The 26755-nt window shown below is 29.7% G+C and overlaps 1 protein-coding gene across 2 annotated transcripts; it reads right to left on the bottom strand.

Annotated features, from left to right (window-relative positions):
- Positions 1–873: 873 nt before the first annotated feature.
- On the bottom strand, positions 874–26709 carry LOC103577672 (chitin synthase chs-2). Of its 2 annotated transcripts, none has more exons than XM_008558424.2 (13): positions 26619–26709; positions 15364–15486; positions 14549–15297; positions 13703–14047; positions 11814–13388; positions 11595–11749; positions 11002–11307; positions 10633–10880; positions 9929–10244; positions 6732–6908; positions 3826–3993; positions 3312–3540; positions 874–1286 (listed from the first exon to the last, which is right to left on the bottom strand). In XM_008558424.2, the coding sequence occupies exons 2-13, from the start codon at positions 15468–15470 to the stop codon at positions 970–972; spliced, it is 4692 nt and encodes a 1563-aa protein (XP_008556646.1). In that variant the 5' UTR covers positions 15471–15486; positions 26619–26709; the 3' UTR covers positions 874–969. The 2 variants fall into 2 exon arrangements, with proteins under 2 accessions (XP_008556646.1, XP_008556647.1); XM_008558425.2 differs by lacking the exon at positions 6732–6908 and adding an exon at positions 6366–6542.
- Positions 26710–26755: the final 46 nt, after the last annotated feature.

Raw genomic sequence — 26755 nt, 5'->3', positions numbered from 1 at the left:
TACCAACTTGTTTCGAGAATGGCGCGATTTTTAAATCAAGATATCAATTGACTCAGCTTGAAAAAAAACTTTTTTTTTATTTTAAGAATAAAAAATTTTAAAGTGATTTTTTAGGACTACATTAATTTACTTCAGATATGTTAAAGTAGAAATTTATTTTAGAAAAAATTTTTTTTTCATTACTTTAAAAATATTTTTCATCAAGGAATTATTACTTGAACAAAAAATTTAAAGTTTTTAAAATACTACGACATTTTTAATTGAAGACAAGTGGTCTTGCTTGAAGAATTCAATAGTATCGATTGAAGATATATATAATTTATATATATATATATATATAATTATGGGTCAAAACACGAGAGTTATCCACCAAAGATACAAAATCTTTAAAGCCAAGAAAATCTAAATCAAGACAAGAATTTCTTGAAGTAAGACAATTACTTTTCTTCAGAAATAAATTCTTGACTCAAGAAAATATTTCTTGAATCAATATAAAATTTCTATCAGTGTATCGAACTTGAGACCAGACTTGTTCAAACCTTGAACAAGATTGTTTTATGGGTATAGCTGCATGTATAAGGCCTATACAACTATAGCACTACTCATAGAACTCATTCATTCTTATAAAATCTCTATGAGAATATCTATTGGATTCTATGAGATTATTCAAGTAGGGAAGTTATTAATAACAAAAAAACTCAATCAATTACAACATTTTCATTTATGAATAAATTGTTATTTCGACTGTTATCATACTGCGATTCAAACTTTATGTGTTTCCAGGTGAGTTTTTGATTATAAATAGCAAGGTAAATTAAAATGAAACAATTTGTCATACGGTTTATATAAAAATTGAAAATGCAGTAGAGTAAGTTCAGTTATAAAAAATATTATTAAGGCAAATTTATTTTCAAGTCTTATTTTTTAAAATTATCTATAAATATCTAAATTAAATGTTACACGGTTTTTTTAAATTTTTGAATTGCTTTCTCGCCATGCATTTTCTCCCATAGGTTGAAGTTTTAGACTATTTCGTGGACTATTTCCGACATCGAAAGCGATATTTACATGACCAGTATCACCAAAAACTTCTTTTACTGAAATTTGGCTACTGCGAGTAGGTCGAGGTTGTATTCCTAGCGGGTTCCCAACACCGCCATAAATATTATTTGCTCCTAAAGTTTGCATTTGAGATTTTCTCCTAAGAGCCATAATGCTGTTACGTCGTCCCTCGAACGCCTTGAATGCTTTTGTTGATCGACGAGTTGACATATTGCGAGGCAATCCTAAGAAAAATAAAATAAGTCAAATTATATAATAATATATTTATAAAATCCCAGGAATAAATGATTTTGTCTAATCGTATATTGTAGGCTGGGCCAAAAAAAAATCGACAACTTTTTTTTTTCTCGACACTGTGAAAATATTATTTCTGATGACCAAAAATAATTATTGTGCAACTTTGAGCCCTTAATATTGATATTAAGAGGTATATCGTTACGACTATTCGTTTTTTGTCAGAAATTTCATTTTTACTTAAAACTCGTAAATCATCTATCTGAAAAATTTGAACAATGTATATGGGGCATTCCACGCCAAATCGACCACTTTTGACCCCGACCCTTTTCGATTTGGCTGAAATTTTTTTTTTCTTTTCTATCCCATTAAAATCATTTCTCAGGAAATTTAAAAATTTTTTTACCTAACCCGAAAAAAGGTATGAATTTTTCAAAAATGAGGCTTTTATTTTTTTAAATACCTATAACTTTTTCAAGAATTGGCCAATTGGGGTGTTTTTTTTTTCAAAATAATTATTTTTGAATGTACTTTTCAGAAAAAAATACAAGAAAATTTTAAGATGATAAACTCTATGAAATTTTTGGCTTTTTTGAGCTATTTAAATAAATAGCTATTTAAAAAAAAAAGCCTTATTTTTGAAGAATTCATATCTTTTTTTGGGTTGGGTAAAAAAATTTAAAAATTTCCTGAAAAATGATTTTAATGGGATAGAAAAGAAAAAAAAATTTCAGCCAAATCGAAAGGGGTCGGGGTCAAAAGTGGTCTGTTTGGCGCGGAATGCCCCATATTCTTAAAGGAAATTTAATTCCCTACAAAAAATCTCTCTTAGTAAATTGACGTAAAACGAGCCGTTTCCTTGTAACCGTGCTTTAAATATTGATTTAGTTTTTAAATTCTTTATTTCTATTTTGAATTTTTGTAACTACTAGAAATATTAAAATTGTTTTCAATCAAGATACATATTTTTGATGAAAATTTAATGCTCTACAAAAAAAGGTCTCTTAACATTTTTTGCTAAATTCACTCCTCCAAAAGTTATTCAAGATTGAAGGAGTCAAAACGACTTTAATAACCTGAATAACTTTTGAAAGAGTGAATTTAGCAAAAAATGTTAAGAAACCTTTTTTGTAGAGCATTAAAGTTCCTTCAAGAATATGTATCCTGACTGAAATAAATTTTAATATTTCTAGTAGTTACAAAAATTCATAATGGAAACAAAGAATTTGAAAAAAAATCAATGTTTAAGGCATGATTACCAGGAAACGGCTCGTTTTACGTCAATTTACTAAGAGAAATTTTTTGTAGGGAATTCAATTTCCTTTAAGAATATACATTGCTCGAATTTTTCAGATAGATGATTTACGAGTTTTGGGTAAAAAATGAAATTTCTGTCAAAAAACAAATAGTCGTTACGATACATCTCTTAATATCAATATTAAGGGCTCAAACTTGCACAATAATTATTTTTGGTCATCAGGAATATTATTTTTACAGTATTGAAAAAAGAAAAAAGTAGTCGATTTTTTTGGCCCAGTCTAGTATATATAATTAGATACGATCGAATCTGGCCAATTTTTTGGATATGATTGTACATAAGTGATTATATATAATTATATATGATCAAACAAAATCATTTTTTCCCGGAATACTGAAGTAAATACGAAAAAGATTATTTCCAAGTGATTTTCAACAGGCTGTAATTTAACGAAAAATAATCGTAGAGCCATAGAAAAGTCGTTGGAGGTATTAGAACTGAAGAGATATAAGTGACAAAAAAAAACTTTTCAGCTAAAAGCGATTATGAGCTCAAAAAATTCTGCTTTCTAGAAAAAAAAAATTTTTTTTGTCACTTGTATCCCTTTAGTTTAACCCTTTCAGATAACTGAAGCTTAAAATCTTTAGTCATGCCACTACACAAATGTTACACTGTGGATATCATTTACATTTAAACATAGATAAAAATCTTTGACATTTCATGATTTACAGTAATGTTTTATAATTTCATTAATTACCATTTTCTTCGACCATACTGAAAAATCGTTGCCGAAATGCAACGTCCAACGTATTTATAGCTTGTGGTTTTCTTCTACTTTTTTCGAGGTTTCTTATAGTTTTTCTTCGACCAGGGCCATTTCCACTTCCTTCATCATAATCTCCTTCCATTCCATCAAGCCTTTGTAGATCTCTGACGATTTCCACCGCATGTTTAGACAGCAAGGCTTCTTCTGAGAGATCTTTTGTCTGTAAAATACAAGTAATAACTTACAATAACATCACTAAAAATTATTTTTCTCCCCTCCGGGCGAAAAGCGTCAACTTTTTTCCCGCTGTGTGAAACGAAGTTGACGCTTTCCGCTTCCGTCGAGGAGAAAAATAGTATTGACACCTTGGGCAGTAAATAAGAAAGCCTCAGATCACATGTTTGTTGACCTCGGCTTCGCCTCGGCCAACAATTACATGAGATCTGAGACATTTCTTACTTTCCTGCCCGAGGTGTAAAATATACTATTTCTCCCGCCACATTACCTTTTTACAACAGTACCAACTCAGTGAAGTGCTGGCTAAAATATGAGCAAGTGTTCCGAATCGATGGAACAACATCGCACCAAATTGAATAACCAGAATGAGAGCAAAGAAGAAAACAAAAACTAAACCAATTGGTTCAAGTTGTAAATATTCCTTCGTGATATGTACCTGAAATAATAAATTATGTGTTAATTATTTTCAAAAATTAATTTTACTCATATGTTTATAAATACACCCAAATTATAAACATCCACTTGATCCAAAAATATAACTTTATATACATTTATAAAGGCATTCATCACGATGTTATTCAATTTGTGAAAATTCTATTATGTGCTTTATTTCTTAATTATACCGTAGCACCTCGTATGTTATCATTATTTATCACATCATTACCCAAGTAACACATGCTTGAGCAAGATTTTCGTGCCAGTACCTTAAGCAAAACTTCTGGTCACTAGTGCCTTTTTCTAAGTATGGATTTTGCGCAAGATCGTGTAGCAAGAAACCGTCATCGAGACTTGTGTATGACTTATTCAAAGCATTGTACACAAGAAAATTGAAGATATCTTGGATACGGTGCAATTTAGGGTTGCGAATTCTTTATTGAGAATATTTACAATTAAAAATTAAATTTTTAATCCGTAATTGAAATTATATCGATTAAAATTACGACATTAATTTTTAATTCAACCACTTGAATTGAAAAATCGAAAAATTAATTCTAATTCAGAAACATAAGATTAAATATTAAGAAATTAATTTTAATCCAGAGACGTGGGATTCAAAATTTTAAAATTGATATTTAGTCCGGCATGAGAGATTCAAAATTGAACAATTAATTCAAAAGTACACACGTGGGATTAAAAATCGGAAAACTAATTTTTAATCAGCCAAGTAAAATAAAAAATTGAAAAGTTAGTTTTTAAATTGACACGTGGGTTTAAAATTTCAAAAATTAATTCTAGTTCAGAAACATGGGATTAAAAATTAAAAAATTACTTGTTAATTCAAACACGTGGGATCAAAAATTGGAAATTACTTTCTTATTTAGATACGGTACGCAATCAGATAAGTAATCAAGACAAAAAATTTGACGGCACATAACAGGAAAGAATACTGTTTTACTTGACCAAGTTTAAATATTTTCAAACTTACTCTTGATCGTCAGATATAATAGAATTTGGAATAGAAAGATCATTCATAGTTGAGACATGTAAGAATTAAATTTTTTTAATAATTTTCAGTGTAAACAGAGAATTTTAAATTAAAAGAACACTAATCCGTTGTTCGGAATTTAAAACTTTTTATTTAATTTTTGATACGAAAATAGAAAGTTAAAAAACGGAATGTAATTTTTGAATCCCCTTTAGCTATGGCTAATTAAAATTTTTGATTTACTTTTCAATTATTAAATATGGAATTTGAGATTAGAAAGAAATTTTTGAATCTGGTTTTCCGAATTGAAATTGATCATTTAATGTTTTCTTTTAAAACGTAGATTCGAAAACTAAGTTATTCCATTTTAACGCTACTTTACGAATTAAAAATTTTAAATGTAATTTTTAATTAAAAAATGTAGGATTAAAAATTAAAAAATTATTTTGAATTCAAAAATATTGAATTAAAAATAAAAAAATCATTTCTAATCTGTTGTTTTTGGATTATGAAATATAAAAAAAAATTGTAATTGAAGCACTAATGTAATTATAAATTTAATGCGCTATTTGCAACCCTACATTGTACAAAGAAAATTGAAGATATCTTAGATAGGTTGCAGTTGAAAAGTTTCTGGCGCATTTTTTGCACCAGTAACTTACGGTAGATACTTACGCATGGCTTGCTCAAGATCTGCTCAAGGCTCAAAGTTAATTTTGAGTTTTGCGCAGATCTTGAGCAAGCCAGGCACAGCTATTTTCAACTGTAGTCTTCCTCCAGAATCGAGTTATAATCTGGCACGAATTTCTGGTGTAAGGCTTGCCCTAGACTTGCTATTGAATTCTAGCCATAAGTATCTGCAGCAAAGACATAGGTAGGAAAAGACACTATCGTCTATCATTGAGACCAGGCTTGCTCAAGCCTTGAACAAGATTGTTATATGGGTATATTAAAGTAACCCCTCCGTGAGATTCTATCACTGTTTGTGCCTGACCCAAGTTATAAGTAAGCAGTTTCGTACTGCAGCCATTGATGGGATTAGATTTTTATTCTAATTAAAGTGAAATTATTGTTCCATTATACATTTTATTAATTTCGTTCAGTTTCTATTATATATAAATCAATGTGAACTTTGTGTTTTAGTATTTTTTATTAGGAAAAATTGTAAGACATTTTAACAGGAATATGTGTTGTACATAAAAGAAAGTTAATAGTTTTTAATTGCTATTACACTCAAAAACTGTGCAAATTGGTGATTCCTAACATTAGTTTTTTTTTTTTTTTTTTTTTTTTTTTAAGACCCGTCTGTGTAAAAAGAAGAATGCAGTTAACCCAATTATAATAAACATTAAATTGTGTATAAGAGACCGGGTTGCCGGTACCTCCGACGTTTCCTCTACGAAGGTGATGTTTGTCTTGACCCCCAACGGCCACACAACGTGTAGCTGATCTTTGTTTAATTGTAGTAAAAATACGATCAATACAAATAATGCATTGAACATTAAAAATGCAAATACACTCTTGTTTCGCAGTTCAATTAAATCCGCGGCGATCCGTGCCTGTTTGATTCCAGACAAAAGAAACAAAAACTACGAATTAATTAAATAATAGAAAAGCCCCGCTAAAGTCATCGTACTTAACACTCATTGGAGATACAAAACGGATAGATCCTAATGAAAATTTTTGTTAATCGTAAGAAAAAAACTCATTTTAAGTGAAGTACGTGACAGAAGCGGAGCGGTGTTTACCTCTTGTGAGCTTTCGTCATATGTGATATTAGTCTTGATACCAAATGGCCACTTGACATGGAGCAAATCTTTGTTTAGTTGTAGTAAAAAAACGATGAGCACAAAAAGTGCATTCAACATAAAGAATGCAAATACACTCTGGTCTCGTAGATCTTTCAAATCTTTTGCTATTCTTGCCTGAATTCAGCATTAATTATTAGTAACAAAAAAAATAAATAGAATCATTTCGAATTTCTTATACACGGAGGAAAACGGCCCAAAGAATATTTCTAAAAATAAAGTACTTGAACAAACTTTTGTGATAGCATATCAGATAATAATAAATTAATATAAGTTATAATGCTAGCATAGTAATTTTTCGTGTAAATTTTTATAATTCCTATAATCTTTCTAGAGAAAATATAGTACAGAGCCCGTATGAAAAAACAATACATGGTTAAAATATATAAAATCATATATCGCGTTACAGATGCCATAAGGGCGTATAAAAATTTTTTTTTCGAGAATTAACGTAATTCGATCCAATAAGTATAGAAGAGACAAAAAAATTTATTTTACAGGAATCGACGTGATTATGTTTTAAAAGTATGATACTAAAAAAAAGAAATTCTTTTCAAATTTTCATTTTTTTTTTATAGTTAGAAAAAAAAAATTTTTTTTCAAAATTAAAATTTTTTTTAAGTAACAAAAAATTTTCTTCTAAATTCGAATATTTTTTGTCAGCCACAAACTTTCAGATCAAAATCACATTGGTTCTAGAAGTAAAATTTTTTTTATACACCCTTATGGCTCCTGGCGCGGGTACCGGGAGCCATAAGGGCGTATAAAAAAATTTGATTTTTGAAAAAAAAATTTTTCGTCTCTATTATACTTATAGAGCATAATTACGTCAATTTCCGAAAAAAAAAAAATTTTTGATACGCTCTTATGGCTTTTCAGCGGTATATTTTGCAGGTATACGCCCTTATGGCATCTGTAACGCGATATGTTTGCAACAAAAAAATTTATGATATAGTATAAGGTACCGGCGGGTAATAAGGCCTAGCTAAGGGAGATTTTGAATAGAAACGAAAATGTTGCATTTAATTATCGAAATGTATCATTAATCTTTATTTCAATACATTACCCATAAAATGTAATCAAGTAACGGTAATTTTTACCATAAACAAACAAAAAATTATACTTTTACAAAAACCATACGAATTGGCCTTATTTTACTATGGTAGGGTAATAAGGCCTACGGGTTAAACAAACTGAAATAGTTTAACTATACTTAATAAAATTGATATTAGAGATAAATCATGACTTAAATTTAGCAACAATACTTTTTAAGAATCAGAAGACTAGATTGTTTTGCTCAACAACACTTGAAATTATCAGTATTCTTTTTAAGAGTCAGAAGACTAAATTGTTTTTTATAATTTCTTTTGCGCTACGACAGCATATGATGATGAAATATAGAAGACAGGCAACGTAATATTAGGACTATAAATTTGTCGTAACATCTCTATGTAAATCCCTTCTATTAAAGTAGCCTTTAGCGGAAGCGGTTACTTTAAATATCATTTCTGTCACTTAAGCCTTATTACCCGACAGGCCTTATTATCCGCGGGCACCTTATTGTATATTATAAAAAATCATGCAGCGATTTTGGCCGATTTAATATAAAATTATACACAGTAGCAAATATATGTATTCCATATATGTAACTTTTATGTTTTTTATATTAAGCTATACATACATTTATATTTACCTTATAATATATTGTATTGATATATTTCCGTTTATATTCAAAAAATATAAATTTTTTATATGAAATGAAGTATGTAGTAGCATATAATTTATATTATATATGGCACCATACATTTTCTTTGTTATATTTTAGCATATATTTTATTCGGTGTATGTATATTAGGGTGCTTTGTTTCCGGCAAAAGTATTTTTTTTGTTGCTTTTTAGTTATAGGAGTTTTAATAATTTAAAAACTAAAATAGCAATTGCCATTTATTTTTTAAATTATTAAAACTCCTATAACTCGGAAACTATGGACTTTAACGACTTGAGTCATAGGGCATTTTTTAATGGGAATAAAATTTCCTATAATATTCCTATTTACATTTTTTGTGTGCATTCATTGGTTTACGTTCTGCAAGCCAATAAAGGTCAATTTGATACGAAAAATGACTTCCGCAGCGGACATCAGTGAAACAGCTAGAATTGCAGCTAAGTTACTATGGGCACTTTTGAATAACACCAAATGCCCTACAATTTGCGACCAAAACCGCGTCGATATCATAAAACGCAGCTGAGTATTAGAAAGTTAAAAAAAAAAGTAATTTAATTTACGTGTATTTTAAATGGGAAATCTTTGAAATCAAATGGAAAGTACTTAGGATTGGAATGAAGAGCTTAAACTTGGCAGGAATTTTTGTTTTAGCATAAAAAATAATATTTTGCTTGATGAGGAACAAAAAAAATACTTTTGCCAGAAACGAAGCACCCTAATGTGTATGTATATGGGTACAACTCATTTTCGCATCAAATTAATTAATTTTGAGAATTTTATCTGCAATTTAAAGAGTATATTAAGATTTAGATCTAATTTAATTGGAGTTGGTCATACGAATAAGAAACTTTTTTTTCCCATACACAGTATAAATATATGTTTTTATATATGATCAGAATATATTTTTCATATATGATAGAAATATATATTTTTATGTATGATAAAAATATAGTTTTCGTATTAGTTTCGTTTTAGTAATATTTTTTGTATATGATTGACATATATATTTTATATATGATGAATATTATATTTTTTAATTTAAAAAAAAATATAGTTAAATTGGCCACATATATTTTCTGATATTTATCATATATTTTTACATATATTTGACCATATATGTTATTTTCATACGGCTTAGGCAGGGTTCCTTAAACGGCATTGAAATACACTTTTTTTATTATTTTTGAATTACAAATAAATTATTTATATCATGGCCTGCTTCAAGATTGGTAGACTATCATAATAAAATTTTCTTTATTTTTTGTTCTTCTTTCATGTCTTTGTGAATCTCATTTCTCTCCGTGTAAAATTTAAATGATCCCATTGAAAACCATCAAAAAATGGCTTATAGATTTCAAAATTTATAAATAATAAAGAATAAAATAATGATATTAGATATTTTATACTTTACCTTTTCAGCTTTATCTTCATCAATAGGATAAAGATACTTTTCTAATAAATCTTTCCAAAATTGTTCTTCCTGCATAGATAAAACTTCGACTTCTCCTTTTTTCAAACCTTCGTCATGAAGCCAATAAGGCTGAGAATTAAAATTGACATCTCGATTTACATCATGGGGTTGACTAGCCTCTGTTTCAGTATCACTGACTGAATCCATTTGATCTTTACGAGATTCTTCTTCTATTGGTCCAAGATGTTCTGGGGCTCTAGAACTAGTTGAAGATGCTCGTCTTCGAGCCAATATATGACCTTGAGGGTCTACAGCTCTAAAAAATTTCATAAAATATATATAATAATTTTTAAGGATAATAACTTCCCTAATTTTTGAAAATTTTCAATTTTCTTAGGGGGAATTTATTGGTTTCGGTCCGATTTTTGAAAAAACTTTACACACTACCATTGAATTATCATTATCATCATCATTAAGGGATTTAAACTTTCAGTGCATGAATAGTAAAAAAGAAAATAACGAATTTGTTTCCTTTAAACAGGACAGGAATTTGAAATTTCAGTGCAGTTATAGTGAAAAAGTATTTAAAATAAAATTTATCAACTTATTTAAATCCTTTTTAATCATACTTTCAGAACTTAAAAGTATTTAATTGTTATTTGAATTTTAAACTCTTTTTCTTAATCAATAGGTGTTCAGTATACCTCTCAATAATTTCTAAACGTTTGCCCAAGTGATCTAAAGAGTCAGCAATCGCAATTAGTTGTTGTTTTTCATCTGAAGGTTTTCCATGAGTGCAAAGCAAACATTTGAATAGACCAGCAAAAGAGATTTCTATTGAACCTTGATCATCATCATTGGAACCGGCACCATTTTGCAGAAATCCGAGTAATGAATTTTGTTTTGCTTTTCGTTTAGCTTCTTCAGCTTCTTTTTTCTCTTGTTCTAGCTCCTGAATAATTTTTAAATATATAACAAGAATTGATTTAATTTTCCCAAGTAATTGAAACATATTTTCCGCCCAGTTTCAATGATATTTTTACAAGAAAAAATTTTAGATCAACTTTACATACCTTCTTTGTTTTTTTAACTTGAACTTCTCTTGTTCCCCAGGAAACGACGTTTAGATTGATAATAGAATATAAAATCAGAAGTAAATACATAGAAGGGATCGATAATAAGTAAATGATACCAGGTACTATGCACCAAAATTCTTGAGGATGAAGACAAGCGGCTATAAGAAACGAATTTGTTAGCGATATTAAGAATATTGCAGAAGGCGAACCTATTCCATCTTCTCCAAGTTGGAGTGCTGTACCAACAATTACAGCCATCATTATCATCGCATATGCAGTAGATAATATTTGCGCACACAAAAGCTGAAAAATTAAAAAAAATAATAATAATATTTGAAGATAATTAATAATGAAATATATAGTTGACTGTCCATCATAAGCCTGGTCTCGGAGCTGTAGGGGAAATTTTTCTTATAACGGGCTGTTTAGTACGAAACTCCTTAGAGTAGGTAAGTGGAGGAAGCTGTTTGGACTCAGTAACTGCCGACTGAGGGGAAGGCTTATTACGGGCAGGCATACGACGGGAAGTGGACTGTATTATCCAATACACCATAAAAAAGTTAATAGTTTATAGTTTAACTAGAACTTACTTGAATTTCAGCTTTACATGTGAAACAAATCAGCATAAAAAGGAGGATCGGTATTATGTTGTAATAGAAGCTCGTCCAATTATCAATTTTAAAAGCTGCTACAAATGCTCCCACCAACATAAGGAATATCGTTCCAGGCCCAAGAATAGTACCACCTAAATAATGAATGGTTTTAGTGATTGTAATAAAAATATTGTAATACACAATCATTGATCATACCCATGAGTAAAATTTGATAGGAAATGTATGGTAGTGAAATATTATCGTTAATTTTGATTGTTCGTTTTGCATCCATAAGTAAATCCATAATATTGGCGATAGTTGATGGGACCCAACGACGACGTTGATTGAAAAATTCATTGAAACCTTCAGGAGCGTGAGTGTACGCATCGCTAGCAGCCGAATATTCTACTCGATATCCCCTTTGAAGTAAAAGAGTACAAAGCCACCGATCTTCGCCTTGATCATATTGCACATAATGTCTTGCATCTTCAGATTTTGTTGTATATTTTTTCATAACATTGTCATCCATAAGTGCTTTTCCTCGAAAAAGTGAAAAACATCCGGGACTACAAAGAACGCAACCTATCATATGTTCAGTAGCTTTTTGTAACCAATGACCGATAGCATATTCAAACATTTGATACCAAACCATGGGACCAGACCCTACAGGATGAATTCGACCGCAAGCAGCACCAAGATTTTTATTTTTCTTCATTAAATCGACTAAAAGTTTAACAGCAGCTGGTTGAAAATCGATATCCCCATCAAGAGTTAAAAGATACGTATTTTCTGCAATCATTTCTTTACGATCAACGCTAATAGGCAGCTCCATGAGACGGTGACCAAGTAAATAATACATGTACATAACTTGGCTCCAACGTTTTCTATGACGAATTTTATTTTTATCTTTTAGATGTGCTATCATTTTCGTTTTTCCTGGTAATGTCCAAACAAGTCTACCACCATATGGGGTTGGGTATTTTTTGGGTGCTCTTACATGCATTCGAGTCTGATGTACATCGGAAGCAGCTTCATCCAACGTTCCTACCAAGAGTTTGACAAAGCGATTTACTTGAGTTTCATTTTCATCATGATCTGCAAGTTCAAAAGCATCATCAAAAAAGATATGAGTTTCAAATTCATAATAATCTGGGTCAACCACTTTTAAATATTTTTGGGCAACACGACGAGCGCATTGATCTTCATCTAAGCGAAGAATACTTTTCAAAAATTCTATCATCTCCTCTTTGTTTTCATGCCACATAGTTGCACATGCATAAATTCTAGTAACGTGGTCGCTGCTCTTCACTGCAGACGGAGGAGTTGTTGAACCATCAGTTTGTTCATAAATCGTCTCATAATCGCCGTCACCTTTTTCTCGCTCAATTTCAGCTAAATCTTCTACTTTAACTTCTGGCTGATCATCTCTCTTTCGGTTTAAACCAAGCGATTGATCAATCAATAAAGAATCGTACATAGGCACAACGAATAGTTTTTCCGTTGCTGCCAGTCTTTCGCATTTTGGAGTCCATATGTGAAGAGTAATCCAAGTTTGTGAAAGTAACCAGAGAAGCCATACCCAGGCATATTGTTTAGATATAAAATCATTGAGAAAATAAGGCGGTGGTGATTCATAGAAAAGGTAATCTGGAATTGTACCATGGAAAAAACAGGGATCACCATTGCGTAACCCGCATGCAGTGATTAGAAGTGAAATAAGAACGGGAATAGTCAGACTCACGGGAAATGCGTAACTGAATGGTTGTATTAAGATTTTGCAACCAAATTTACCTGTAAACATTATTTAATTATAACTCTTATTAAAAATATGCACTAATAGAAGGATTTCTTAGCATTTAAAAAAGATTTCTTAGTAAGAAATTATTTCTTAACCCTTCGTCGGTCGCGTGCATTTTCCAGCCGAGTTAGGTCGCATGGTGAGTGTCGCGCCGCCGTATTAAATTGAACGCGTTGTTACCAAATCTCAAACTGCGCATTTTATATGAAAAAATAATATTTAAGAAATAACTTCTTAAATACTAAGAAATCCTTCTATCAGTATAGGCATTTATTTATTTATTTATTTTTTTTTTTGAGAAACCTACCAACGATATATGTAAAGTACGATCCAACTATTTGAATTAATAAGACATAAACGATAGAGTTTAAGTCGGCGGAAATAGTTTCAGTATCTCCTGTAGGTAGTATTTCTGAAAGATCAGGTACAGTTCCTACGACTGATTGACGTACACCAGTGACAGTAATTTTGTGCTCTCTAAATGCAGATCCAAACATTGAAAAAAAGTGCCCGACATTTTCACCTTTCAAGTGAAAAATAACCAATGAACTAATAAAAAACGCTATTATTTTCCAAACCGAGATAAATAGGTATGTAAAATATCGTGTCAATCGTAATTCTTTTTTGACTCGACCCAAGGTGCGAATAAAACCTGAATAAAAATTATTATTATTCCTTATAATGATTAAATAATAATAATAATAATTTCCATGATACCAGCATCGAAACTTCAGGTTTCGAATACCTGCGTTAATATCCGCGACAAAATATCCTTCGAAAAAATATCCCTGGATAAAATGGTTACCTGACAGTTGGTCCGTGAACGTTCCCAACTAAAATATCAGTTAGTCCTTCCAGAGAGTAAGTCACTCCCGGTATCCGTCGAAAATTTTCGGTTTGTAATGATAATGCGTAGTAACAACGCGAGATCTGACTCGTTTTCTAACAGTGGGTATTGAAATTGACGGTGACTTACTTTTTGGGAGGACTGGCTGCTGACACTGAACCTTGAAGTTCCGATGCAGGTAATCATGAAAAATATAGTGTGTGACTCAGAATGAAACATGAATTCAGACTGCGAGTGATGTCAGCCAACCACCCTAGTCCAAAATTGTCTTATTTCATCCCTTGTTACACTATTTCTTATACATACCAATCGAACTTTGCATCGATACATAATTTTCCCACCAACCACAGGACACAAGTATTAATGTTGGTGGAATTAGCCAGAGACTACGTTTGGAACTATCAAGTAATGGCCAAACAATGAAGCCACTTGCTTGAGCAGCTAAAGCTGTGAGATCAACAAGAATAAGTACAAATCTTCTGGATTCATCTTTGCTACCACTCCTTGATAATAACCCAAGTAATCCAGGTATAAAGCAAACACAATTAGTAATCATTGCAGCTTTTATTGCATCTATCTCTGGTAAAACCGCAAAGAACATTAGCGCAAGCCCCACAACACGGAATGTTTCCATAAAAAACACTAACAGAAAATGAGAAGATAGCGGTTTTTTCCATGATTTGAATATACACATTCGACAACTTCGGAAAAAAGTTCCGAATTCAGGAACAGCGTAGGCAAAAATTATACACCAAGTCCATGCTATCCTTTGTTCATCTGGTAATGTGACAACAAATTGCTTATCACGTCCTAATTCTTTGTTACAATAGACTATCACACGATCTGGTTTGAGTTGTGAAGTCATGAAAAGAATAGTTCCTTTAGAAACAACTCCACTAACCAGAACTATTATAAAAACTAGAAGATAAACGATCACTTTTATTATTTGAACAGTCGCATCAAGACACTTTTGATTTGCCATTGAACCTGAGTCAATTTTCGGTGGAGGATCTCTAAATACATCCCATGCTTTCGTTTCAACAATTGTCCGCTGACTGTAAAAAAAAATGTTTATGAATTTTTATGACATTTTTGAATACAATTTATTGTCAATAATTTACCTCTCTCCATACTCATGTGCCAAAGGAGTTGTGTCATCATCGGAGAAATCATTTGGATCATTTACACCCATCATAGGGTTCTGTTGATGATTTTTGGAAATTGGCATTTTGGTAATTGTTGGTCTAAAAAATCGTAAAACTTAATTAATTGATTGATGAACCGACGATAAGAGACTGATAAATTCTGACATCTTAAAATAAAAGCATTTATGAAAATGGTCAAAACATCGAAATAGCATTTTCCTATTAATTTAATAGCTAATCTATACAACAGGTCGAAAAAGTGGCATTTCATGGTATTGGTTATTTTTTTAATGAGCCGATCAAAAGAACTGTATTCATACAGTATATTTACAATAGAAATACGGTAAATTAGCGGTGCTTTACACCGAAAAGAAATTTAAGAAAATTTAATTAATTCATTAATTTTACTAAAAAATATGAGAATAGTTATTAAATTTGGCTAGTATTCTTGAAACGCTTAAGATTTATATGAAAAATTCATAAATAGATAAGCGTATTTTACAAGTCGTTTAGTAATGTTTCATATACTAGCTATGGAAAATCTCCTACACTGCATATTAATTTGTAGTTATATTTAGTAAATTTTACTATCCCTGTTTAATAAATTTTACTATCCCATTTAGTGAATTTTACTATATTAGAATGGAAAAAAATTGAATTAAATTCTTATTAGCTTTTAACTTTTTATTATTATAGCTATCATTTTGATTATTATTGTTATTTATGTCATCTGTATTGGTGTTGGTGTCGATTTTTGTTTTTTAAAAAATGACTTGTTTCAACCGAGATTCGAACCCTGATCTCCTGCACTCGAGTTCTTTCCTATTTCTGACGGCCCAATGTCTCCTTGGACAAAAGTTTCAGAACTTGTAATACATATTTGTATATGCTATCCCCAACAACTTTTAATTTTATCTATGCATAGTAGAATTTACTACACAGATAATAAAAAAATATAATCGCGTTAGCAAAAAAAAACATTGCGTATAGTAATTTTTAATATTTTGTATAGCAACAAATCCTATGTTGTATTAGAAAATTAACTTTTTTAAATTTGTATTTATTAATAGTACTTAGAGTGAAATTTACTATACAAATAGTAAAAAATATAATCGTCTTAGCAAAAAATACATTACGCATAGTAATTTTTAATATCTTATCATCTAATTATTACTAGCTAGAAAATTTGACTATAGTATTGTAATTTTTACTCTACTTTTTTCTCCGTGTACTTTCTCGAGAATTAAACTTTTATTTACATTTTGTAATTTTTACTGTTTGAGTATGTCAACCAATATAAACTGCATTAGTAAACCTACCTACATGTTTAGTGAAATTTACGATCCATTGTAGTACATTTTACCATCGAGTTTAGTAAATTTTACTATATTTGAATGAAATCAAATAAAATTAAATTTTTATTTGTATTTTAATTGATTATTATCATTATTATTATTATTATTATTATTATTATTATTATTATTATTATTATTATTATTATTATTGTTGTTGTTATTATATGGCATATGTATTAAAGGCAATGATATAAATCTAACCAATTTTGAAACCCAATAAAATAAATATACAGTAATTAGATTCTTAAAAAATTAAAAAACCTATTCAATATGAATTAGGAAACGATATTTAAATATAACCAAAACATTACTCTGAAAAGTTTGACCCTTTAAGAGTTGCGTGATTTTTTCGAACTACTTAAGTTGCATAGTAAGCGTAGTATTAAGTATTGTACAGCAACTAAAAATTACTAAACGGCTTGTAATTTTTCCAAAGCAGATCGATAAAATTAAAATTTTGTAGGGATAGCATATACAAATATGTATTACGAATTCAGAAAGCTTTGTTCAAAGGAGACATTGGACTTTCAAACTTAGGAAAGGACTCACACGCGGGAAATCAGGGATCTAATCTCGGTTATATTATATATTAGATTCAAATTAACTAATTTTGAAAATTTTATCTGTAATTTGAAGAGTATATTAAAATTTAGATCTAATTTAATTGGAGTTTGTCATACAAACAAGAAGCTTTTTTTTCCATACACAATATAAATATATGTTTTTATATATGATCAGAATATATTTTTCATATATGATAGAAATATATATTTTTATGTATGATCAAAATATAGTTTTTGTATATGACAAGAATATATATTTTTATATATGATGAAAATATATTTTTGGTATATGATTGACATATATATTTTTATATATGCTAAACATATACGGGCTCGTATATGATGAATATTTTATTTTTTAATATAAAAAAAAATATATCAGAAAATATAGTTAAATTGGCCACATATATTTTCTGATATTTATCATATATTTTGACAATATATGTTATTTTCATACGGGGAGAAAATAATTGAAACTTAGAAAAAGGGACGCCACATCTATTGTGCGACCTTCGAATGGTTAATACATTAAAAAAAAATCAATTGAATTCAACTTTTAATCTTAAATCTCTATTTTTAATTAATAACAGGTTTTAGAAATTGAAGTAGATGCTACTTAAACTTAACTTAAACCAAATCTAAATGAAACCCATTATAAGCGCGTTGACCCCACCCGCTAAGGAACCCTGGATAAAAATACCGATTGAAAAGAATCGAGAAGCGGTCACTCCATGCGAACTGTATATCTATACATACAAATAAAAGAATTTGAATTATTGAAAAGAATTCGAGTTTCATCATTTTTAATTCTTTTCAATTAATATTTTTAAATGGGGAATGCTTCAAATATTCCTCAGTTTAAAAACCATTCAGTGTAAAGTAAGTGTCCAAACTCGAAATAAACCGTACTAAAACTTTGTTTAAACTGAAACCCAGATAAGAAGAGAAAAGATCAAAATAAACCTCACAAAAAAAAAAGTGATTAAGTTTCCTTTCACTATAACTACTTTTTTTAGTCACCAAGAATGAAGTTTTCAATGTCAATATGATCGATTCATCAAAAGAGCGAAATCATAATGTTGGGCAGAATGAGTCTTTTAAACATAAAATCATATTTAAAGAAATTTACTTTTCGAATTTCTCGTGCCTTTTGTGCAAAACATATCAAGAACAGCCAGAAATAGTTATTGACAATTTATTCAGCGCAACCGGTATTAAATTATTGGAATATGAATCATGACTTTGATATGTTTATGAAAAAAGAAATTAATTCATAATAATCTTTTCGAACTGATATTAAAAACAAATTATAATCGCTTGTATACAGAATATTAGTCAAATGAAACTGCAAACGAATTGGAGAGTGGTTCAAATATAAAATAAATAAGGTATCGTATAGTAAAGCTGCAAAAAAAAATAAGGTATTGTGACAAGCCTTGAGAGGCCTTACTTGCGAACCATGAAGTTTCAGCGGTCGTCCTTGTTATTATATGTTATCTGTTTTATTCTGTGCCTTTCACTTTCAAGAACCAAAGAACCAGTTAAAAATCTTTCACTCTCTCCCCCCTTTACCTTGTATCTGAGAGAACAAAGCCATACTTGATAAATTTTCCTGTATGAAAATGAAAAATCTCGACGACTTTAAATCCTGGTTGACTAATTTCCGGTGGTATTTTTTTTAACTCATCAAGTAAAATTTTTTTATACAAGATGAAAAAATTATTTCCTTCAAACTTCAGCCCTTAATTTTAACTTTCGATGTTTTGTATGTACTTTTAAAATTTTTCTATTGTCTTGATGTATAAAAAATATTGTTTGGAAGCATCGAAATTTTCAATTTCAGTTTTTCTACAGCCAGTCAAAACAAACTAATTTCAGTCCAATGCCACGAATACATATTAATGAATACGTAAATTGCAACAGACTTCAGTCTACGGGTAGAAACATTCGTGTTTCGTCCCTTGGAAAGAAACAAATAACGTTTCTGCCCACTGACTGAAGGCATTCGTAATTTTCTCTAATATTTGTCATAGGGCGAAAAAGGTCAAGCACACATTAATGGGCGCCAGTCCTGCAAGTACCGCCCTTTCCGTGGCTTTCGCTATTAGTACCTCAACTAATACAGCCTAAAAGCTGAGTGCCTCTGCGACCCTGCCAAAGAGTGGTCTACACCCCACCTTGATTGTTTTACAAATCATGGTGCCTAAAAAAGCTCTAAAATTAGATAATCATTCAGTGATTCATGAGGGCAAGTTTGTGACAATGACATGTCTGAAATTCAAATGATTATAAATAGAGGAGACCCTTTTTGGAATTTTGAGAAGCTGCGTCTCGCCATTTTAACTTGAAACAACCTGTGGACCAGTACAGGGAACTGCTGCCACGGAGGGCCTCTCCAAGCCCTCTTCGGCTAGATTCTCTTTATTTTCTGAGAGGTCCGGGATGTGTGACCCACAGAGGTACGTACTTGTGGTGACAATGGTCAGATACCACGCGCAATGAGGATTTTCAATCATACCTCCGGTTAACATTCACCCTTAATCGTCACTCGATTATATTTTTCGACTAAAAGTGTCGTCTGGGGAGGAAGTAGGGGCATTGCCATAACGTATGTTTATCTGAAAAAGTGAAGAAATAGCCTCCGTATTGCAAGGGATAAAACACGATTTTAAACGTCGATGATGTCAGCCTTCGCCTTCAGTTCGGGCAGTCAACTTTAACCTCGCCTGAAAACCATCTAGTTTCATCCCATACCGCGCAGCAATATACTATTAATGCTAACAAGAAGCCAATCACTACACAGAAAAACGGGCCTTGAAAATCTATAGAACATTTGAATTTTTAAACTCATTGGTTCTAAAATTTTTGTCGCGTTAGATAACGAAACATTCAAAAAGCAACAATTATCTTCATTTTTTTTATTATTTTCAGTTTTTTGCATTTTCGTGTATTAAAACAAATCATAATTTTTTCGAGCGTGGAAATGCATTCACGGCACAGTTTCTGAATTATTTAAGTGAGAAGTTTTTGGGCTGGTCCACAGGATCTACTGTTTTTCTGTTTTTTTTTTTTTTTTTTTTTTTTTTTAAGCAGGCCATTTGTGTTTTATGTAGGATATGCATCTGCATAGATGAGATTCTACCTTGAATCCCAAAGTGGTAAAAACGAAAATGTAAGACACTGGGATGGGTTCAAAATGTGGGCTCTAATTTAGCATTGAAATAGACTACTATAAGGACTTTATTTTAGATTTTGTCTAACTTTAAAATTATTCCTCTTATATTTCAAAATACGATTTTAGCGATTTTCATTTTGTAGAAACTCAAAAACTAACTTACCGTACGCATAAAATACTCTACAAAATGAAATGATTATACTCATACAATACTCATTAAACGAAATGAATGAAATAGTATTGAGTATTACACAGCAAGCAAAAGTTACTATTCAGACTGTAATTCTCTGAAAGTAGATAGGAGAGCATGGGGTCGCCCCGGTCACCCAAATTTTGAAAAGTCTATCATACAATAGACTATGAATTTAATTTTATATACTCTCATTCAATTCAAAGTAATTAATGAGCCGTAACGCTAAAAATGAATTACTTATTAATAATAATTAATAAATATAAATTTGATCGACATTTGATCAAAAATCAAGGACATTATCATAAGATTTGTTATATCTTTTACAAGAAGAAAAGAGTTTATAATTGATGTGTATATAATCTGTAGAAATTTCTTAATCCATTTTAATTTTTATATAAGTATGATTATCAATACTCTTTTTTTAAATTCAGTTTATTTTCTCAAAACTTAGTTGGGGTTGTACTGGTCAAAACTATGGGGTCATAACAGCCAATTCATTCACTTGTTTTTCTACTGACAATTCGTATGTTTGTTTAATAAAAACATTAACCAATATTTTATTTAATAAGTAATTAATTAATTAAAAGGTAAGCTTTTTTTAAAATTGAAGCTAAAAATTTTTTGCTCATAATGGGCATTTTTTTAATTTCTGAAATTCACTGATTCAGCTTATAATTTTTAAGTTCTCCCATAGTAAAAATCTCGAAATATAAGTGGTAATGTAATTCTACATATAGCAAAAATTATAAATTTTCAATATAACTTTCACATCACAATTTTAATCTACCCGGGAAAAAATGATCAGACCTGATCATGCCTGTTCATGTATGATCAGGCCTGAAATTAGACCTGATCATGCGTGTTCATGTATGATCAGGTCTGAAATCAGACATGATCAGGCCGGATCATACCTGCCCATGCCTGTTCATGTCTGAAGCGTTAAATACACTCAGGCCTGATCATACCTGTTCATGTCTGTTCATGGCTGTTCATGGCTGTTCATGTATGTTCATGGCTGTCCATGTCTGCTCATAGATATAAAATTTTGTTGACCAAGAATCTATCACAAATAAGATTTTTATTACTTAAAGTTCATACGAAACTTACTTTTCAACTAAATCTCTTAAGTCAGTGGGTAGCGTGATAAACTTTCAAGCGCAAGGTCTACGGTTCAAATCCTGCACACGCCCGAATTATTTACTTTTTTTTTATTTTTATAGCAATAATTATATATAATGTAATATAGTCATACATAATTATATATAATTATATAGGGCCATTTTTTATATATAACTTTTTTTCCCGGTTGGGCATGAACAGACATGAACATACCTGATCAGACCTGAACATGCCTGATCAGGCATGGCCATTTTCATGTCTGATCAGGCCTGAAGACTCATGCCTGTTCATGTCTGATCAGGTCTGATGATTTTTTCCCGAGTATATATACTAATATATAAATCCATATGCTCTGGATGTACATAGTGTTTTTATTTCAAATTACGTCAAATATCATTTTTATGACCCACTCATGCTATATGTATCCTTTTTGGAATTTTCTTCTGTGTGTTTCTCGGTCTGCTCGTACTTTTATAACTATTAAACCACTTATCTGATTGAGATCAAATTTTTTATACATATACACGATACTGTCACTTGAAATATAGGCTACTTTTTAAATCAAGTATAAATCAGAATTCGGGTATATTTATTTTTTTTTTCAAAGTATAATATAAAAACAGATAAATTACAGTCATCAATTGTTTTTATTCCATTAGCGTCAATTGTTTTTTATATAGCACGTGTCAATTTTTTTTTTATAGATTAAATTTTGTTTTATTTATTAATTGTTTCTGTCAATTGAATCGTATATTACATTTTATTAAACAGTCAAAATAAGAGTCTCTAATCTGACTTATTTGTAACTAAGTAAGAATGTAAATCTATTTAATTTAGTATCTCTGGAACTGTAAGGCATATGGACTTAAAATTCAGTGTGAACGTTTGTTATCCCTGATTAAAAAAAGCGATTCAAAAATTTCAAACTTTTTCGAATCAAATTAAATCTTTATACGATATTTAAAAGTATGTAAAAAGATTCGGAATTTCAAAATTCAAATACTTATAAATCACTTCGACAATTATAAAGTGAAGTCATTCGGAATCATAAAATTTTAATACTTTTAAAGTCAGTTTTGATATTAGGAAACATTCAAAGCGATTTAAGGGGATATGCAGTGGGACGTTAAACGTTAATATATTCTGTTTTTTTTTTAATTTATGTATTAGAGAGTTTAAATTCGACATGAACGTTTACTATATCATATAGAAGTCTCTCATAAAACGGATTTAATAAAATCGACTTCTTAAGGAATTTGCGGGAGCGTCAAACGTTAATTTACTCCCGTTTTTCAAATATATGTGTTACAGAATTTAAATTAAGTATGATAATTAGCTGTGTCTTGTACTTACATACTCAAATGGGTTTTAAACGTACGATATCAATTCTTTATACACTCTTTAACTGAATAACTTCAATAAATCTATGTTTAAAATAAAAATAAAATAAAATAATTATATTTCAATCAAAATATTAAGAACTTTCTCTTTTATCCGAGATCTGATGAAAAAAACGCGAGTATTTTTTATTCAAAAAAAAATAAATAAAAATGAGTGAATTTTTTTCGTCCCGTCGTTATGATTCTGGTGTTATTATTTCTGATTGCTTTGTGTCATTAGTTCTTTATAGCTTATTACAATTATATCAATACGACTGCTGAGGAAGTTGCAGGTCAGAACCATAGTTATAGAAATAATTTTAATCATAAAAAAAAATCATCACTTAACTTCCCGAATGAAAATAATATATATGGTCAAAATATATGATAAATATCAGCAAATATATGTGGCCAATTTAACTATATTTCCTGATATATTTTTTTTATATTAAAAAATATAATATTCATCATATACGAGTCCGTTTATGTCTAGCATATATCAAATATATATGTCAATCATATACAAAAAATATATTTTCATCGTATTTGAAAATATATATTTTTGTCATTTACAGAAACTATATTTTTATCATACATAAAAATATATGTTTCTATCATATACGAAAAATATATTCTGAGCATATATAAAAACATATATTTATATTGAGTATGGAAAAAAAAAGTTTCTTATTCGTATGACCAACTCCAATTAAATTAGATCTAAATTTTAATATACTCTTTAAATTGCAGATAACTTTCTCAAAATTAGTTAATCTGAAGCGAATATATGATATACCCATATACATACACCGGAGATGATATATGCTAAAATATAACAAAGAAAATATATGGTGGCATATATAATATAAATTATATGCTACCATATATTTCATTTCATGTAAAAATTTTATATTTTTTGAATATAAAAGGAAATATATCACTACAATATATTATAAGGTAAATGTAAATGTTTATATGGCTTAATATAAAAAATATATAAGTTCCATATATGGAATACATATATTTACTACTGTATATAATGTTATATTAAATCGGCCAAAATCTCTATATGATTTTTTTATAATATACATTATAATATTTCATATATTTTTTGGTTGCAAACATATGATTTTATACATTCTAACCACATTTTGTTTTTTCATACGGGTTTAATTTACGCCTAGCAAAGCGGGCGGGTAACGACTAGTTTATTAATAATTTTTCCCATATTTTTAAGTAAAGTTCCCTCAATATGATTTTTTATATTTTCTTTGTGAAATTAGAATAATCAGTTTAATTTTCCAAAATATCTCCTAATAAATATTTTTATTCTAAAGAGTTAAAAATCTTTTATAAAAAAAGTTTAGCTACTGACTTTATAGGCTGCTTGCAGCTCACATTTCCACCTATTCGCATTTCTGATCTGCTCTAATTCTTCAAAATTACCTAATACGATTGTGATATCGTAGAACTCAAATTACAAAAAACGTTTGTTTTTTGCATGTTTAAGCGCATTCTCACAAAATATTCCCTACTTTTTAAAAATTTTCAATGACCTTGAACTGTCATCTTATTAAAATTTGATTAAGTAATTAAAAAAAAAATTAACGCATTAATTTAAAAAATGACAACGTAGGTAATATTTCACGGAAATAAAGATTTAAAAAAAATTACTCCTACACTGTAAAAAATTGGAGGTGAAAATGGATTCTATTTCAATCCGCATTTACTCAGATTCATCGTTTTAATATTGAAATAAACACCTTTTCGGAGTGAACTTCATTCTAAATCGGAGTTTTAATATTAAATTAAACTCCCCTTCGGAGTAAATGTCACTCCGAGGGGATTAAATAAATAAATAATCACCTGCTCCGCATTCACTGCCGGTTTAATCCGCATTCCCTCTAAAAATTTTTGACAGTACAGCTATTATCAATTAAGAATTAAACGAAATTTCATAAGCAAATATCAGTAAAATCAATATGTCAATATGATTCGAAATGTCAAATTATGTAAGCTAAAATTTATTTATCAAATTTCGTTTAACTCCTAATTGATAACAACCGAAAGTAATTATTTTTTAATCTATATCTGGGCGAAATTTTAACTACTTTGTTCTTTTTTAAATTAATGCTTAGAATTTTAACTTCCCGCTAAGAAAGTTGCAAATTTTCAAAAATTCGGGATATTATTGGTTTCGGTCCGATTTTCGAAAATCGAATTTCTAAGAGATCTTGACGTTTTGAGGTCCTAGGAAACTATCCTGACTAATTTCACGATGATGTCCGAGTGTATGCATGTATGTATGTACGTACGTATGAACGTAAATATCTATAACTTCTGAACGGATGAACCGATTTTGATCGTCAAGATGTCGTTCGACGCGACTTGTCAATATCTAAAAGCTGGAAAAAATTGAGCTTGATTGGTAGGGCTCATTCAGAGATAATCCAAAAATAAACTTTTTTCAAAAATGTTTTTTTTGGATAACTTGTAATGTGCTCGATGGATTGATTTCAAAATCAAATGGGCTCTGAAGCTTAATAAGCCGCGTCGAATGCCACCTCAACCATCAAAATCAGTTCATTCGTTCAAAAAAAACCGTTGTCGAAAGAATTAAAAAAAAAATTTTTTTAGTATTTTCGAAATTTCTCAAAAACGACTGCATAAATCAATTTTAAAATCTGATTAGTTATAGTATTCAATAAAACGCGTCTATAGCCACCTTAACCGTCTCAATCGGTTCATTTGTTTGAGAGATATCGTTAGAGAAAAATAGTAAAAAACGTTTTTTTTTTCAAAAACAAAAGTATTTTCAAGCTCGAAGAACTCGAAAATGTATTCTTAACAATTTTTTGAGCTCAAGGAGCTCGAAAACGGCGGGAAGTTTTGGGACTGGTCCCCAGGGTCAACTGACAGACCGATTTTTTTTAAATAATAAAATTTCAACACGAATATGACAGTTGAAAGTCATCGAATATTTTAAAAAAGTGGGAGCACTGAAAAAATTTAAACTACTTGAAAGTGACGTACACAGCATTTATTTTTCGAAAGAAATTGTTCTGTTTATAAGAAATATCATTGGTTCAATCGGAACTCAAATTTTTGGCGCAAAATATCAGTATAAAAAAATTACAGTTTACTCTATTCAAGAAATCCGCATTACAAAGAAAAATAATAAAGTTTTCAATAAAACTCTCTACTCGATAAACTTTATACATTGTCCATTTCTTTTTCTAATTACCACATTATCGTACTTAAAATTTTTTACATTTGAAGTTTGTGAACAAAGAAAACTTTATTTAGTTCATATTATTACAACATATTTTTTTAAATCAATTTAATTTATATAGATGTGGTTTGAGTGTGTTGCAGTAAAGTAAAAGTTGAGATATTATTATGATAAGTATATGAATTATTGTATCATAAGTATTAGGAATCGCTTACCTTTTGCTGCTCCAGTGAAATTTATTTTAAAAACTTCTTCAGCTTCGTACTTTTTCATAAAAAAAAATCTTCATTTTTTCACTTAATTTTACATTTTCCTCTTCACTTTTCATAATTTTCGCGCATAATTACAACTA

The sequence above is a fragment of the Microplitis demolitor genome, chromosome 4 (genome assembly GCF_026212275.2).
Source record: "Microplitis demolitor isolate Queensland-Clemson2020A chromosome 4, iyMicDemo2.1a, whole genome shotgun sequence".
Classification (NCBI taxonomy): domain Eukaryota; kingdom Metazoa; phylum Arthropoda; class Insecta; order Hymenoptera; family Braconidae; genus Microplitis; species Microplitis demolitor.
The sequence above is the reverse complement of the archived record's forward strand: the minus strand, read 5'-3'. Positions and strand labels throughout refer to the sequence as shown.

Coding starts and splice junctions, on each gene's coding strand:
- LOC103577672 (XM_008558424.2), bottom strand. CDS start 15,470: ATGCCAATTTCCAAAAATCATCAACAGAACCCTATGATGGGTGTAAAT. Junction 13,389..13,702: donor GTACTTTACATATATCGTTG/GTAGGTTTCTCA, acceptor TAATGTTTACAG/GTAAATTTGGTTGCAAAATC. Junction 10,245..10,632: donor CGTTTAGAAATTATTGAGAG/GTATACTGAACA, acceptor GAAATTTTTTAG/AGCTGTAGACCCTCAAGGTC.